This window comes from Parambassis ranga, chromosome 7, assembly GCF_900634625.1.
Source record: "Parambassis ranga chromosome 7, fParRan2.1, whole genome shotgun sequence".
Taxonomy (NCBI): domain Eukaryota; kingdom Metazoa; phylum Chordata; class Actinopteri; family Ambassidae; genus Parambassis; species Parambassis ranga.
In genome coordinates, this window is record NC_041028.1 from 8,610,060 (window position 1) to 8,629,018 (window position 18,959).

Here is an 18,959-nt window from a genome sequence, read left to right on the forward strand (position 1 = left end):
GACAACACCTCAATGCAAATGTGAAATTTCACATGAGAGAATGTTGTGAACTAGAAAAAAAAACATGCATTTATTCATTCCGATATTTGTGTACAAAAAGGTACAAAAAATAGGCTTACAGAGGCAGCTTTTTTCTTTTCCTACCCATATTACAACCCCTGAGATTTATCTTGAAATGCTTGGGTTGCTGTAAGTAGGAGATCAAATGCCAGACAGATGGAGTGCTTGTATATAGATACTTAAACTTATGTGAAGTATGTCTCACAGCACTGCTTAAAGTACACTGCATCCAGGCAAAAGAAAGAGGCCTCAAACTCTCTGATCCTCACCATCAACTGAAACCTGGCAGCAACTAGCCAGGAGATGCTTCCAGGACCTCAAAGCCGTCCAGAGACTGATCTAAGCCTCGGTGTATCTTGCTGTGTGTCAGATCTCAGGAGACCGTGAGAGGGCCCGTCGATCAGAGTCAGAGAGTTTACTGAGAGCTGACATAAAAGCAACATTTCACTCTGACAGACCAGGAGAAGTGCCAACCTGCTGCCAACAATATGCCAGCTTTTACTGGACCGCTTCAGGTGGCCACAACACAACTATTGTTAAAATATGGCGTGAAATCTGGTGTTCTTCACCAAGAAAATGTTTTCATTTTGATGCCAACAGTCTCCTGACATCGGCTTGGCATGCACAAAGTCTCATACATGGAGCTGGTAAGTTGATGTCGCTTTGTGGGTAGTGTGTAAATAAGGTTTGAGCTGTCAAGACAAAAACACATACCATACACTTGTGATGTTCAGGTATGTTTGGATGCTGGTGATGTTATTCTGACGTACACTTATATCCCACCAACCCCCTTAAATTATGATAGCTGCTTGGTCCAGGGTATAACAGGGCAGGAAATTGAAGGAAAGACAGACAGACTCACAGAATCTTTCAGACATGCCTGCTGGGCTTGAAGGAACACACAGGACGAGCTGGTTTTGACCTCAGTGACACTTAAGAGACAACCAGATAATTGCAGAAATTTAACTGACGTTCTGTCTGCAGTGGGGTGAAAAGATATAATGAGGTTGTCAATGAATGACCTCTTGCTTTTTCTGTGTGCCGCTCTTCCTAATGATGTTGTTACATTCACACTGAGCACATGCTTCAAGTGTGTGTCAGTGATTTCACTATCAGCAGCAACATTAAATGACTGCTGAATGACTCACAATTTTAGTGAGGCATCGCCCGACCAAGTGTCGCCAAGCGTACACAGATTTGTTTGGACGTCTGGGGTGTAGAGGTAGCCTGGTCTGAGTTCACTTGCTTGTCCATGAGTGTCTGTTTATGTAGCATAAACTATCAGTTACATCCTGTTGATGAAGTTATCTTAGCATCCTTATTTTGCACAGTAGCATGCTTTCGCGTCAAATCATTTTAAGCCATTGGCTTGTGGCTCCTCAAGAAAGTCACCTCAAAGTGGCAGATGTCTACGAACAGAGGGTCTTGTGCCATTGCAGTTCAAGAAAAAATGTAGTGGATCGACAAAACATTGTCAGGTTTACTCAAAATTGTCAATTTCCTGTGGCAACTGACTGAATTATGGCTTCAGAGAACTGCTAAATACAAAGACATATATTTATTCTATTTGTAACATAATGAAAAAAATGCACTAGGATGACAGTCCAAATATGAGATTCTACTACAGACAGATATTTTTTTATTTTATTACCAACACCCCCCACTCTCCTTCAGACATATTAGAAGCTGTATCTGTAGGGTTTTAAGGGTTTAATGTCTGAATAGATGCTGCATATGGATGCTGTTTGTGCCAGGAATACTAGTCTCTGTCTGAGCTCCTTGATGTCTGCTGAGTTGGTATTGTAAGGACTGGGACTAGTGGGGGTGACCACCAAGCTGCAGTACTACCTCCTAGTGTGTGTGTGTGTGTGTGTGTGTGTGTGTGTGTGTGTGTGTGTGTGTGTGTGTGATACAGAGTGCCTAAGACTAAACCACATTTGATTTTTATACGCTTGTGGCTAACAGGACCCAGATGTACTGTAGCTGCCTACAGGGAGCTTATCACTGGAACAGCCATTTATTTCTCTTTTTCATTCCCTTTAATGAGATGTGTGCCAGTATGCTTACATACATGCTGTGTATATATGGTTGAGTGCAAACAGCCAATAAAATACAGCAATATTTGCATCACTTCTTGATGAGTTCGCCTGCACCAAAGATGGGATGCATCCTGTTTAAATGACAGGGTGTGAGCTTGACAAGGTCCGTGATTTTATCACATAAACTGAGAAACAATACCTCAGAGTTTCAGAGGACCTCTGGACACTCAACCTGGCTCAGGAAACAAGAAGATTCATGAAGCCCAAAGTGAGAGGTGAAGACAGACTGAACATACACGAACGCACACACACTGACAAATTACAGAGCAAATGTTCTCTGAAAAAAATATCCTGGCATCAGGCTTTCATTGCATTCATCAGGTCATTAGGGATAGTCATTCACTTCTAATGACAAACAGGACATTGAACGTATCACAGAACAGTTTTCAGACCGAACATATACTAGAATATTAGACCTGAAAAAGAAAGCAGAAAGCAAAAAGAGCAGCGATTGAGAAAGAAGAGCGAGTGTTAATTGAAAGCGAATGTGTCTGTTCTGGCTGCTGGTCAGCGATGGGCTGGGGTCCCAGTTGGCTTCTACTTCAAAGGCCCTATCCGCCTGTCTTGAACGCACCTGCAGCCGGTTAAACCTTGCTCTCATCACTCAGGGCGTGGAGGAACCTCTCCTACAACTTAGAGCACTCACCACCCACATCCTTTTGCCAATGAGCCATAATGGCCTGTACTCAGGAATTTAACCTAAAATACCAGGTAGCCCATAATTTGACTACAGAGATGAGCATCAATTACACAGAGGACCCTCACAGCAGGTCCTCTGCTCCTTTACTTGAGGTCCTTGCCACCTCCATCACAATTCACATTTTAACCTCCACCAAAGAGTGTGGACAAAGGCTGTCATGTACAAGTTAGTCACAGAGAGAGCCATTAACACATGCTTGGATCTATTCTGTTCTTTCTGTTATAGTTTCCACTAATGGATAAATACAGTTAATCGTAAGCTCAATTATGATATCCAGAATATCTATATTGTCATTGATATTGCCTAATTTTTCATGATATACATCACAGTAATCACATTTAATACTTGTACTTTGTTCTCATTATCCAAAAACGCATAGCAAATGTATACCTAATACACCCTATCACCACCAGTAAAGCTTAACGTAAGGTCAATATTTCAATGACTAAAAACAGAACATGCATCCATGGCTGCACATCCAAAGAGACAGACCCTTTAACCGCTTTAATGCCTAACCTCAGCCAATAGTTTTTATGTCAAATCTAAGTGCAATTTGAAATAAAAGTTAAGCACAGAAAAAAATGTTTTTAACACCGAGTGTTAAAAACAAAACAACGCAGTTCGTGGTGTAAAAGGGGACTCAAACCTCAGACTTCAAAAGAAAAGTCTGCTGCGTTGCATGTACCTGTTTCATTACTTGCACTTTGTCACTGTATCATTCTATAAACAGATGAACTGTAGAGTAATGTGCTCATGCACATTTAAGAGGAGGCACCTAAGGAATTACTAGGGGCTAACCAGACACAGTAGGATACCAAGAGCCCTCAACCCAAACCAATGACTTGCTGGATAGGTGTTATCTCCCAGCTGGCCTAGGAGTGTCTGGAGATCCTCAAAAAGGGAGGTCTAGGTGTCCCTGCCTGTCCCTGCTTGTTAGTAGACACACAACCTAAAAGAACTGTTAATTTTGTGCCTGTTGAGATTTCTATATCCATTCGTGTGTTGTGAGTATACCAGTACCAGCTGTAGATTCCAGTGCAACCTGGCAGATCTGGCAAGGATCAAATAGTAAAATTATGACACTTTTACTACAACATCAGTAAACAAGAGAAGTAAACAAAATATACTTCTGAATAGGCAGCTACACAGACCTCCACCCATAAAACATGGTTATCTGAGAGTTCACTTTTTATTTTAAATGTCATCAGACAGGAAATAACTGAGTCACTGTTCACTATGCTAACTTAAACTAGCCAACCTGTGACCAACTTACCCATGACCTGCAGTGTACATCACACAGACAGTTCCCTACTAAAACAGGAAACTACTCAGCACAAACTCAGTTCCACTCAGCAGGAGCGAGGGCAGTGACTGTGCTGTAAAGCTGACCAGCATCCATCAAGGTACATTTCAATACAAATTATTTTAAAGCATAATTTTAATGGAAAAGAGGATAATCCAAGCAGTTGGGCTGCATCTGATAGGGATTATATATGGTCGATTATTTCTATATGTGTGTTGTTGTCCAAGTCTATGTATTGCCATTGGGGTATGCCTGCTGCCCAGAGAAGTGTCTGAGATGTGTTGAACGTCAATGAGGCCACGCTGCCCTGGATATCTCTTTGATGTCATCTCTATCACCTGTCATAGTCTCAGTGTGTCTGTGTGTGCATGTTAATGTGTGTGCATGCTTCAGACAAGTCCAGCATGACGACAACCCCGACAACCCTGTGAATATCCTATTATTGAGTTATCACAACCACATCTATGGTTACTTTGTGTGTTCACGGGAGCTATAAAATCTATTAATGACAGGCTATCCCGGGGATAAAGAAAGAAAGGCTCGCAAGTATGCAGAGCTTAGCCCTGTTGAGGCCATGATGTAACATGAGGGTAGCAGCAAGTTACTGATGAGTGTGGGTGTGTGTGCAAGCACATACCTCTTGATGCACCTTGTGCACCAGTAGGGAAAGTGGCTGACACCATGTCTGAGAGCACACCAAATGTTTCAGAAGCTTCTGGAGTTCCAGTGCCACTCTGTTTGTTTAAGGCAGTTCAACTCTGACTGCAGATCTAAATTTACAAGACAATAAATTATCACAGATCTGGTTCTCTGGCTTGTCCACATTCATGAGCACACACAAGTACAAGCACAGACACACACACACATTGTGGCTTGTGCGTCTCTAGGAGGACTGTATATTTTTGGAGTCTGCATTGTATTCTGACCTTTCAATAGCATTATAGATAATGCTAGCGGATTTTCAGATGATAATTATCTAAACAGGCACAGCTGTTTAGATAATTAACAATAAATCCTTAGTAGTCATCTTGTAGTAATTAAAACACAATGAGGCAATCATCAGAAAAAAAGCCATTGTTCACGTGTTCGATGCTTGTAATTCATCCCAAGCAAGTAGTAATACGGTGTTGTAACTCACATTCTCGCCCTATCACCCATCAAAGGATTCCATCATCATCACTTCAATAAATAACTGTAGCTGTCTTAACTACAATTACATAGTTTAAAACAAAATAACAAGATAACAACAACAAACAGTGCACAGGAACTTATCCATTTGGTAAAAACAAAAACAAACAATGATTGCAAATTATAGAACAAAGTTAGCCCAACTCTAACAAACATTTTCTTAGTTAGTAAGTTGACAAGCCCAGTTCCAACTGTAAGGCATACACATATACATATTTACATGCATTTGGCGACATTATGCCAGGATGGCATACACAGATTACTGGCCCTGATGATTTCCTAAACCTGACCAAATTGTTTTTGCAACTAAACCAAACTATAAGTGTGAACACAATAAACCTGATTTATACATAAGAACAGCAATTTTGGAGGGGAACAGACTAATGCTGTCCTGTCGAGAGGGGCATCAGATTAGAGGTATGTCTAGGCAGTTTTAGAGGGAATACCGGTAAACAAAGTATTTTTTTTATTAAACTTTGTAACCAAGTTATTTTGAGGTTCAGAATGGAGCACTTGATATCAGAATGCTATAAATATTAGCCATCTTTCTCTTTCTCTTTGGTTCATCCTCTTCCACCTGTGGCTCTCTGTGTCCCATTATGTATGGGAACTTGGCCAGGCCTGACGACAGGCTGTCCTCCCTGTGCCAGCCTGCCAGCGGATGGGAATACACACTGAGCTCATGCCTGGTGGCAGCCCACCGCATAAACCTCTCTGGGGACACATTACTGGGCCATTAGTCCAACTCTTCCACAAAGGCCGCATGCCTCTGACTCGCCCTCGGTTCATTCAGCTCATTCTCTTTTCTAACTGCAACGTTTCTGTCAGAAATAATCCTGTGTAATTATAATGTATCAACACAGAAATCAATTGGATTAGTACAAAACCCCTGCCTCTGTAAATCTCACCTTTATCCCTCTTTCACTGCAGTGCAGCGTTTAAACATAGCAACCCCCGTCAGTACTTTTCCTCTGAGGAGATGGTTGCCAGATTGGGCCCCGTACATCAGGGCAAACTTTTCCTCCAACTGACAAGGAGGCACTTGACTCTGTTATTGTTTATGAAGAGAAAGCTGAGGTCAAGTTCACAGGCTGGGAGAGAGAGAGGGAGAGAGAAAGGGAGAGAGAGCGAGAGAGAAAGTCTGTTCCAGCTCCAGCCCCAGGAGGGAGAGCATAACTCAGCCGTGTTTGTGCTTCCCTAATTCCTTTTGATTTAGCAGAAAATTGTGAGCTAAGCTGCAGCGCACAAATATTCACCAGAGCCGAGCTTCCTTGCCTCACCTCTCGGCCACTCACAAACCTGTGTCCACTAAGCTTGGTCTCAGAAAACGATGGAAATGTGTCTCAACCTGACAGCAGCAGCCTGCCTGGAAAGCTCTAAGCAGAAATACAAATGTCTCTAGAAGGAGCTTAGCTTTAACAGCAGCTTTGGCATAAACACTGGAGCTGTTTTCTCAAGCTTTTGATGAAATAGCACTTTGCAACAGCTATTGCTAATTCTAATAGTTTCAATTCCGACAGGGATTTTTGAGATGTGTTTACTTGTTTGTTAGTATAATGGGGTCAGCTGAATCAAGTGTGGTATTTTCAGTCCACCAGTGTTAAACTGTACACTGATTACAAACTACACTGCTGTGTTTGTAGACACCCTTTGGGTACTTCACAATACTTTTAACCTATAAGGAGCTTTGAGGACAATCAGAGAGATGATGCTGGATAACCGCACACAGCCAAGCCTAAAGACAACACGAAGATGCAATAAACAAAGATGGGAGTAAAGGTAAGGAAGGTTGTTGATAGTGTGTGTGTGTGTGTGTGCTTTATTCCAATGCTGTCTCAGCACTCTCTCTCTCTTTCACATGTGGTTCATATTTAAGCCATAGTGCTGTTCCACTGGACGATTTGGCTCTGTTTTCCTGGTCCCACATTCCCAGCTTTTTTCTCTGACTCTCTGCTGTGCTTTGAGTTTTTATATAATATGCATTTTGACAACAATAACAACATTTATAAACATTTTTGATTTACATATTTTTTTCAGAAGCAGCACATTGGATAACATTCATATGATGTAGCCTATATATATTTTTTATCTGGAGAAAATGATGATATAATGCATGATCTCTATGAAAACAGCAGGATGAGTACTAGAACTATAAGTAGACAAAATAACATAAATAAACATAAGATTCATGGACTAAGATTCAAAATTGATGCATTTTACAGCATTTCACATTTGTACAAAAACAAATGTACATGCTGACTACAATAAGACCTTAATTGACTCCTTTTGTCGAAAAGGTCTAAAAATATGAAAGAAAAATCTCATTTTTCTTTTGATTAAATTATCTGGTTTTACTGGGCTGTAAAATGAAGGCGCCATCATTAGTTATACGAATTTCTGTGGTTACAGATGAAGTCCGCATCATCACCCCAGCACCACCACACACACACCTTTCTCCATCCATCCCTTTTTTAATATCTCCTTCCTAGTCAAACTCTGTAACCCCTGCCTCTGCCCAATGAGCGAGTGTAGCTGTCAGAAGCGAGCCCTCCCTCATCTCTCCCTCTCTCTCCCCCCTCTCCTCTCTCTCTCTCTCGCTCCCTCCCTCAGCTCGGACTCTATCCATCGTGCACTAATAAAGGAGAGGTCCGGCGCGAGCATCCGACCCAGCACAGAGTCACAGAGCCGACACAACCGCAGCCAGTGTACCATTTAACAACATTTGGCTCTTATTTCTCTGCCTCTGAATTAAACAAAAAGCCAAGGATAAGAGGGGAACTCCGACACTTGTTGCACGCCTCGCCAGGTAAACCTCCCCGTTGAAAATCAGAAGTCGTCAGTAGAGAGTCTGGTGCGCACATGGCACCGAAAATGCGCTCCTCACTCTGCTGACAGCCGCGCAACATGGAACCACATACTGGATGAATGAGGCCTACACACTGTATGAGCCTTTGACTTACTTCATCTGACCCTTTTCTATTGAGGTTTTGAAATTTATTTTATTTTTAAAAAAGTTTTTGGGAACGTTTTGGGGACAAAAAAAGAGGAAACGTCATGCTGGGGTTAAACAGGATTCTCAGCCTTCGGGCAGCTCGGATTCAGCGCTCTGGTTCCCCGGGAGCCAGACTCTCATCCCGGTCTCCTTCGTGCCAGAACTCGGGTGCCAGTTCGAGGATTTATTGTGCGTGTCTGTTGCTGCTGCTGCTCATGACGCCTCGGGTGGACTCCTCTTGGTGGTGAGTCTGCATCTATCACACATGAAGGCCTGTGCTGTACCTGTCTGCCACCTTGATTTATGATTGATTGAAATCGTACATTTGGCTTAACACTTAAAAATAATAACAATAATATTAAGTGCCGCATACATATTAGTTTTAGGGTCTTGATGTCAGCATTACATTTACTTTTTAAATATTAAACAGCAGCAGAAGTCCAATATATGTGCATAAGCCTATCAGAACATGTATTATGATACTGTAGATGAGGAACTTTTAACGTTCATCATTATTATTATTACTTGTACTTTTTGGTGCAAATAATCTTAATACATGGGAGTTGATTATGTATATATGTATATTCTTTTTTGCCTTGTAATTTTATGGGGTAATGAAAGCAAGGAAAAACTCTTAATGTCATTATTTAATTCAATTCCAATTGACTTACTCCTTTAAAAGTGAGCAAAGAAACACGGCGGAGCATTAAAAATAAATTAGATTAAGTTATAGGTTTGTGAATGAGATTCAAGCTCCTTTAAGATTTTTAGCGTCTCTAAAATCATTTTCTCCGTGTCAGTTTGTTGGCCTGCCATGTTGAGTAATAATAATAGAGCGATAAATGTAATTTATGTCGGTGCTGTTGGCTGCTGCGCGTGTTCAGCTCAGCTGGAGCCCGCATTCGACAGTCATTAATTCACCAGGTATACCGCGCGCGCGCGCGCGCACACACACACACACACACACGCACACACACACACACACACACACACACGACTTCACCGAAATACCCCCACAGCACCAGCCATCCAGAGCATAGGTGAGGGGTTAAAAATATCTCATTGCCTGCACAACAACATCAGCGAAATATCCGTGTGTGAGTGTGTTTATAGGAGTAAGTGTCGGTGTGTGCTGTGGGGGTGATGGAATGCCTAATAGTTTGTGTAGATTAAAAGCAGTTATGGGGAGTCGTGGGGAGTGTGTGTGTGTAGGCTCTGACAGGGCATTAGTGGCTTTGGGGGTGATTTTAGTGTAGAGGAAGGTCGCTACTTTGCCTAACTGTAACTCAAATGTTTGTGAATGGTTAGTAAGTCATGATATGGACAGATCAGAGGCTTCAACACTTCAGCATAGTTACAAAAATGATTGCTGTAAATTACTGCCAGTGCAACAATATGAATAATTTATGGGACGAGCTTTTGTCATTTTTGTTTGAGAGCTGAAGAATGAACGTATAAGAGTCATCAGATGTAAACAGAGGAGACTCTCTCTTGTGATCCACAGTGGTTTAGAGCTGTGGATAAAGATTTACTATCCCATAAAATCCACAAGTCCACCTTGCTCTCAGACAGAAGAGAGAGAAAATTAAGTGTGAATTGTAGCTCTGGTACTTTCCTTTGATGAGCACTCTGTTCTTTTTCCTCCTCTCTAATCCCACTCTGGGGAGTAGAGAGTCTCTAGTATCCATCCTCTCGCCCAGCCTCATAAAAAACACGACCACACAGCTACACGCTCCCTGGCCTCCCCTCGCTGACCCGCCAAAGCCCTGCAGCCACCAAGCTGCAAGAGGTCTTCTGCACTCAGACACAGAGGCTTGATTAGAGTTTATTTTGGCTGAGCTCTATAGAGCATCTATCTTGACAGGATACTGTAAAAGTTGGTTTTATTTGGGGCATGAGTAAAGATTGGAATACACATGCAGGAGAACAGTGAGTAAGATGAGAGCAATTAGGCAAAAGACAGAGAGGAGTAAAGTGAGTAAAAGGGTCTGAGTTTGACAGGGTTATTGGAGACCCTGGCATTTGTGCTTTGATTTGTGATGACATGATTTCGACTTTGCCGTTGGGAAACATTTAAACGCACATACACATGCAGGTCGTGTGGGGAGAGGTTAAGTGCGTATTTATTTGGAGAGCGGAGTAAATGGTTTCCACTCCCCTCCTACTCGCAAACCTTAAACTGTTAAGTGTAGTGAACTCTGACTCACAGAGGACTGTTACTGCAGCTCTCCTCCATGCCACTCACCACCTATGAGTATGTGTGCATCCACTTGTGTATACACATTCATACAGGTCTGCTGGCTCCTGCATATAAATCCTTCAATAGGAAAAGAACGATTGTGTTAATTTTTTTTTCACGTTTTTGGCACATTCAGGTACATTGGTGCATTAGGGGCCCGTGTTATCTGTGATAACATCCCCGGCCTGGTGAACAAGCAGCGGCAACTCTGTCAACGCCACCCTGACATCATGCAGGCCATTGGTGAGGGCACCAAGGAGTGGATCAGAGAGTGCCAGCATCAGTTCAGACACCACCGATGGAACTGCAGCACATTGGACCGTGATCACACTGTCTTTGGACGTGTCTTGCTACGGAGTAAGTCTGTCTGATTGTCCAGAGATCCATTCATGTCTGTCCTTCTCACCTGTCTTGTTCACTTTTTCTGTGGTCTCTATCTTTCCTGTTCTTTCCGCGGTCATTGCTCCTCTTATGTTTGCTGGTTCCCTGTGTTTATAGTCACTAATGGACTGTTGTAATGCTTTACGCCTCGTCAATAAACACACAGGCTTCAAGACGTGGGCTTGTCGTCATCTTGTTTTTACACTCCTGCAAGACCACTTCGCTTTGTAACACAGTTATGCAAATACATGCATGCACATGGGTGCATAAGCATGTTCACATACAGTACTGTGCCACAGTCTTTAGAGTCAGTGCATGCACTATAGCTGTATATGGCCACAATATCAGGGACATGGGCTTTAAATAAATATACAGGCAGGTGGCATTAGTGTCTTGTGAGGCCATTTGGTGCTTTAGCATGAAAGTAGATCATTGTTGCATTCTGAGTCAAAGCATTGAAGCAGTAGTGCACCTGCAAGTTACTGAGTAAAACCTATCTCTATGATGCTAAATCTTCAGACTAAGGCAAGACTGCAGGTTGCATAAAAAGGTTCGTGCACAAACGTAAGTTTTTGACGTCACTCATTTTCCGTGGCTTGTTATTGTGCCTCTTCCAGCCATCCCAAGCATGTGTGGGGGCCAACGGTGCATGGAAAAAAGCAGCAGATATGGAGATACAGGCTCTGTGCATGTGTGTGTGTGCGGGGTGAAGAGGAATAAACAGTTATGTGGATGTAAATATTTAGAGAGATATTCTCACTGTCAGACAAACAGTGCAGGTTTGAAGGATCACCAGAAATGCCCTCCGCAGTCCTCCTCCACCCACCCATCCTGCTCCCACCTCATCCACCCTCACACATACTCAGCACTCACTGGTCCATCTCCTTACTTTATGAATGTAATGGGGCACGCTAGTTTAAACAGAACAAGCAGGTTACGTCACACAAACTTTATCTTCACAATTTTAGGAGTTTGTTGTTCCTTGCTACCTTGCATTGTAAGATTACATTTTCCTTTTTAGTGATTTACTAAGATGTTCACCTATAGACAGTGATCACCTGCCAAACAAACTTGTTGAAAATGCCTACTTTCTACATACAGCTTCCGAGGGTGACTTTGGATTGTTCTGTATGACACATTTCTGGTGCGTTAGGTTAGCTCATACAAAATCAGATGGATGGATCCAATGCTTTGTGTGTGAACAGAGTCAAAAGAAGGTGTATGAATGCTGAATGTGCAGTCAATGTGTTGCATAACTGTTTATGTATATTTTGGCCTAGGGCGGTGCTAAATTAAACCTAAGGTAGAAATCTACAACAGAAAGAACACGTAGAGAATGTGGCCTGCTGGTGAATTGAGGGAAAAGATTGGAATTCATGCTTTAAGAATCATAAATATCCACAGCCAATTTAATATAGATTAACTTTTTAGATGATTGTCATATTTCAAAGCATTGTTTCCAGATGGTTTCTCATGGCCCAACATCATTAGAAGCCTTGAATATCTTTATCAAATTTTATGGCTGATGGCAGTTTAAATATCCTGTTCTGGGCAGACTTAGACTCAGAATGATCATTTGTTTGAGCCCTATGAAAATGGACACAGTTGTTTTTACTTTACATGCAGCATTTAACTTAAATCATTTTTGTTTACTATGTTGCCCAAAGGTGAACAAGTTCATGTCATCTGCCATATTGTGTTTTTTGAGGGGGCATTCCTTCTCAGAGGCTGCAAAAAGCAACTGTGACCAAACACTATATCTAATTCTCTGTGTGTCTTTGGCCACACAATAGATGAGTCATAATCTAAAGAACTTAAGGAAACCAGAAAAGAACAGATGAGCAGAGCAATGGTAGATAATGCTGTCATGACATCACCCTGGCGCTGATTAATGGGGTATCACTGTGTCTGTATTTAAACAATTTATGTGAGTAGAGGAGAGCCCCGCAGCTAGGATTATTTCCATGATAATATTTAAACAGAGCTGGTCTATACTCCACATTAGGCCTGATATGCCCCGTCAGCTGCACCTTCATGTCCTGATGGCTCACACCCAGGCCTTGTCATGGCATTATGTGTATCTGTGAATGCATGATAACAAGTGGGCTGGAGTGCTCCTAGTCCTTGGCACTTAGAGAATCTATTGCATGGCGTGATATGGCTAAGTGCAGCTTTTGTATTCAAAAACAGATTTTTGTTATTCTAACCTTGTGTCTTTTTCGGTTTTGCTTTCCGACTCTCCTTCTCAGGCAGCCGCGAAGCAGCATTTGTCTACGCCATCTCCTCTGCGGGTGTGGTGTACGCACTTACTCGTGCTTGCAGCCAGGGGGAGCTGAAAACTTGTAACTGTGACCCACATAAACGAGGACGTGCGAGTGACGAGAGAGGAGAGTTCGACTGGGGCGGCTGCAGTGACAATATCAACTATGGGATAAAGTTTGCCAAAGCCTTCATAGATGCTAAAGAAAGGACTGTCCGAGATGCTCGGGCACTCATGAACCTACACAACAACCGCTGCGGCAGAACAGTAAGTTTAGTAAGGAAATTAGCCACGACAATTAGTCACAATTTTCCCATCAAAATTAAAATAAAGCATAAATCAATAACATACTATATCAGAGGCAACACTGGAACACTGGCTTTGAAGCAAGATTAAAATACTCACAATTTTATTTGCACATTTCACATGTGTAGCGCTATCTTGTGTGAATGCAGATGGTAACGTCATTGGGTTGGTTGCTGTGGAGGTGACAGTAGTTTGGATTAGCTAACCAGCAGTAACCACTTTGACAACGACTATTAAGCCAAAAGTAATACAAGATTGTCCACTTCCATGCTTTGTCTCTCTAAGGTGCAAGTGGTTTATTTGCTTGTGGCACTAAGAATTAGAGAACTTTGCTGTTAGCTGCAATGCTACCATTTGTTGTGACCCCCGTGTGTATGGTCATTGTAAAAGCTGTCACTGTTGGTTAGTTAACACCAGCCACTGTTGGATTCCACGCAGAGAGATGGATACTATCTTTTATATTATGCCAACTTCAGTCAGTGCTTCGTTTTATCTGTAAAAAATAACTTTAAAAGAGGTTTTCATAGAATGTATCAATTACTGAGGCAATTATTCATAAAATATATGGTCAAATTTAATTCAAATTTAATTAAAAATGGCTGAAACAACATCAGTAATGAACACTCTGTCATTCAGGCTGTTAAGCGTTTCATGAAGCTGAAGTGTAAATGTCACGGGGTGAGTGGCTCCTGCACACTGCGGACATGTTGGATGGCCATGGCGGACTTCAGAAAGACGGGAGACTACCTAAGAAGGAAATACAATGGGGCCATCGAGGTGACGATGAATCAGGATGGGACGGGTTTCGCTGTAGCTAACAAAGCCTTCAGGAAGGCCACCAAAAATGACCTGGTCTACTTTGAGAACTCACCGGATTATTGTCTGCAAGACAAAGCTGCAGGTAAGACAGCAGAGGAGACTGAAAGACTGAGGAGCAGTTTCTCATGGATGTTGATGGATTGCCCCGACTGTGTTATGTTTTAGGGGTGTTATGTGTATGTTGTGTGTAGGTTCATGCATGACTAGTGTGTTTGTGTGTGTGAATGTTGGTGTATGTGTGTGTAATGGTAGTCAGATAACACAGCAGGCCTCCTGTGTGATGTCTGTGGAAGCTAATATCCTTGTACCCTGGGGACACAGTCATTTTCTGACGACCTGACCTCTGTCAGTCTCTTTCAACACACACACACACACATACATATGCACACAACACTGTGGTCAGTGGATATCTTATCAACCTTCACACTTAATCATGTGCATAGACAACACACTGTAACATTTTTGGTGATATCTGACATTACCACCATCATTCAAAAGCTCTATCCACTTCCTCCTTGTCCATAATTCTTTTGTTTGTCCCCTCATCCATCCTCCCCCTCTTTCTCACCTTCTCAGTGGAATCCACAGCCTAGGGACACAAGCAGCTAATTTAAAAAAAAAAAAAAAAACACCTTCTTCTGTCTGTCACAGTCTCTCTCCCTCTCTGTCTGTCTGAACTAAGCATAGCTGGAGGGCAGAGTGGGCCTCAGAGTGTGAGAGCCTGTCTGTCTGTCACGCTCCACTGTCCATTTAACCCTCACACACTCACACACACACACACAGTGGCTTCAAAGGGAGCACTGGCTTGGGAAAGGCAGTGTAACTATAGGCCGCTCTACCAACACTGCATAGTTGTGTGTGTGGGTCCGTTGTTCTATGGGTAGCTTGTTGTGATAGGTAGCAGTTCAAACAGGGAGCTTCTCATACCAAACATAAGCGCTAATCTCTGTGGGGATGATATTCACATAAGACACAGACAATATGCCATGGCATTAAGTAATAGACTGCTAAACACTTTGATACACCATGCTACATTGAGGAAACATCATACCAAATAGAGAGCTAGAAAGTTCTTAGGGCAACATTAAGAACACACTGGCTTCTAAATAAACCATTAACACCAAGATAACCAAATTAGCATTTAAAAAGAATATTTTATCTGTGAGTTTGTACTTGATTTCATAAAATGTAGTTGGCAGGTGAGCCTTTTATTATACAGTAATACTCCCAAGCCAGTAATGTGTGGCTTTCATCTTCTTTTCCCAGTCTGCATGAGTGAAGCATTAACATCACCAGCCTTACAGACACAGACAGAGACGCTTTAGGTGATGAGAATGAACAAGGAAGGAGAAATAAAAACGCTAGATAAGGAAATCAGCACACTAAATTTTCAAAATGGATTAGTCTGTTTATCTAAAACTGTCAGAAAACTATGCAAAAGGTCCACCAGAGTTTCATTGAAAGTGACTTTTTCTGTCCTTTTCATGCAACATGTTCTGGAATCAGCACAGATATCTGACATAACAGACCAGTACGGCAGCTTAAACTTAGTTTACCTTTTTAGCTATTATCAGCTAACCGCTTTTTTACTCTTTAGGTTCCCTGGGTACTGCTGGACGCATCTGCAACAAGACATCACGTGGTACAGATGGCTGTGAGGTCATGTGCTGTGGACGTGGCTATGACACCACCAGAGTGAAGCAAATCACCAAGTGCGAGTGCAAGTTCAAATGGTGCTGTGCTGTGGAGTGTAAGGACTGTGAGGAAGCCGTGGACGTACACACATGCAAGGCCCCTAAACGAGCAGAGTGGTTGGACCAGACCTGATGTCACTTCCCCACCTCTTCTCTGCTCCCCTGTAATGCAACCCCAACCCCTTTCCCCCCCTTTTGCAGGACATCCTGTGGAACATGGAATTCTGGGAAAGTTTGTCCAAAAGTGCTCTGCGTCTCCGCCCTCCCTTTCCCCCGTTCTCAACTCATTGCATGGCTTTTCTACCAGTGTCTGTGAAAGCACTAGAATCCAGTACCCAACAATATGAATTAATGCCCATTAGCCCCTATTTGTGAATGTGCCTGTGACTGAGCTACTGGGATCAGATGAACAGTGATACACTTTGGGGTTTGGATTTGGCTTTTATCGAAGATTCAGTCCAAGTGGCCTTTTATTTCTAGTGCATCGTTCTGGGTTAAATTGTTTTGCTGCTTTCATGATGCTTTAAAGACTAATTTTTACATTAACTGAGCCTTCAAACATATCCAGTATTATTGCAACAACATCATATACTCACATAATTTTGTTTTATTTTTTGAGGGGGTAAATGCATTTTTATCTACCAAAAAGAATACTTGGTTGGACTTTGGGATGTAGCTTGGTAAGTGCAATTTTAGAAGTGGACAACAAAGTGTATGTTGGGCTCTGTGTGGCCATGCAGGAGTCCATGCAGAGGACTAACAGGGAGATGGACACCAGATGAATAAATGGACGGATTCGTCATTGAGACTTTAAATGCAACTGTAAAAAAACAACAAAAAAGGAACAAAAAAAAGATGTTTAAAGTGATTTATTTAAATTGTAAAGTGTTGTTTCATTTCTCATCTGTGGATGAGACTGCACTAAATTGGCTGACATTAGAAGAGAGAAGAGCACTCCCATTACTGTGATTATATGGTGTACTTAGTTTTCAGCGTGTAAGACGACAAACTGCTGCTGAGAAGAAAACTAAGGCCTTGGTGGTCATTCAGTCATACGTAACCACAGCATCTGATGGATGTCACTTCTCTGCTCTTCAGCTTGCTTGTATAGCATTGTGTATTTTCCCTTATCTAAACAGATGTTCATATGAAATATATGGTGCATTAGTATGACACTGGAATCTTTGTTTTTTGTTCAGATGAACAAACGTATTATGCAGACAGATCAAAATGAATCAGTGTGAATGAGTGGAAGTGAGTTTTGTTGCACTGCAGTCACAAACGTCACAAACACACACACACACAGTAATAGAGGCGGAGAGTCATTGGAACCCTAATAATACAATATATATCAGTAACAAAGGCTGATTCTGTGTGGATTTGGGTGGGGTGTGTTATATCAGTCAAGGGGAGAGAAGTGTTTGATTAAAGGCCCAGCCTAAACCCCAACCCCTGCTGGCTCTATCCCACCCCTCACTATGTGGAATTCCAGGTGGGTCCCAGGCTAATGACTAGATGGCTGTAATTACCCAGGGCTGTTGATAGCTGGTGATTGGACATGGTTGTGCCACAGAGGACCTAGTGTGGTCTCCTGCTGGGACCACATTTAATCAAAGGCTTCTTGGCTGGCTTATCAAAGGGAATACTTTCCAGCAATCTTCTCTGCCTCTGCCCCCTCTGCTCCCCAGACTACCAGTCCAGTTCTGTTATATTAGAGTGCAGAGACGTCTGATAAAGTGAACTACAGGATAACGCTCGACAAAGATAAAAGTAGTGTGTAAACTCAATTTGGTTTCTTTCTACTGAGCAAACATGTACTGTCCTGTAACAATTCCCTGCAAGGTTCTAACATAGCATGCTGTGAGTGTGCAGGCAGAGGAGGATGAAGGATCAAACACATTCAGTTTCTGAGCGTTCTCACCCATTGCAAGCTATTTCTTGTAATGCTGCTTTATAATTAAAGTTTTTAATTGAATAATATTAGTTCACCTTTCAAACTTATTTTTCCTGCAACAAAGGAGCCCTCAGCATTCTAGAAGTGGTCTTTTAATAGTCATGGGAGGCCAATATTGTTAGATAAGATAAGCTTTATTGTCCCTCGGGGTAATATTATCAAGCCGTCACTGAGACTATTCTAGTGCCAGCGTCCTGTGGCAGAGTCTATCTGTGTCCTGGATGCCAGGCCGAGAGCATTCCTGTTGCAGAGTATCACAGACAAACCATTAGTCTTCTCAACTGCCAGGGAGAGGAGTGGAAAACTGTGCCGAAATGGCATCAAGTTGAGACAGACGGCTTAAAAGATACTTTGATCTACTTTTTTTAAATATGTTTCCATGACTGCCGTTGGTTATGATAACATCAAATGAATTCCAGAGGCATAAGAATTTCCCGAAAACTTAAGGTTATCCAGATACCAAAAGTATGACTCAAACTTTAAACATCTCATTTTAGAGACGACTGTGAATTTAATAGCTGTCCAGGGATGATTATAGAGTTATCATTGGACGTCTCAGGTGAACTACATTAACGCCTTAAATGTCTTAATTTTCACACCATTGTCACGTTTACGGATTTTATTAACTTATTGGTTGACCAAAAATGGTTAAAAAAAAGCTGTGTATTCTATTATCATATCTGTTATTATATCAAAACAACACCCAGAATGCACCTAGACCTACACCTGCACCGGGGAGACGTGCTTGTGTTTTGGTTGCGGGCAAGACACTTAGCTGTTGTGATCTCCTTCTCCTATGTTTTTCCCCTCTGCACTTTTCCTGTATAAGTCCACCATTAAGTTGTGAATCCATAACAATCATGCAACAAAAAAAACCCAGATGTGCAGTTTGTAGCATGAACCCGCAGCCTTAGAATTCCATTGGGTGAGGTAAAGATTGTCCTTTCAGCTTTCAAGTGGTACA

The 18,959-nt window shown here is 42.1% G+C and overlaps 1 protein-coding gene across 1 annotated transcript; it reads left to right on the top strand.

The window, feature by feature from the left end:
• Nucleotides 1-4,223: 4,223 nt before the first annotated feature.
• On the top strand, nt 4,224-17,569 carry LOC114438171 (protein Wnt-2b-A). Its single transcript, XM_028409357.1, has 7 exons — nt 4,224-4,262; nt 6,994-7,129; nt 7,961-8,586; nt 10,718-10,938; nt 13,212-13,489; nt 14,165-14,429; nt 15,945-17,569. The coding sequence occupies exons 3-7, from the start codon at nt 8,405-8,407 to the stop codon at nt 16,172-16,174; spliced, it is 1,176 nt and encodes a 391-aa protein (XP_028265158.1). The 5' UTR covers nt 4,224-4,262; nt 6,994-7,129; nt 7,961-8,404; the 3' UTR covers nt 16,175-17,569.
• Nucleotides 17,570-18,959: the final 1,390 nt, after the last annotated feature.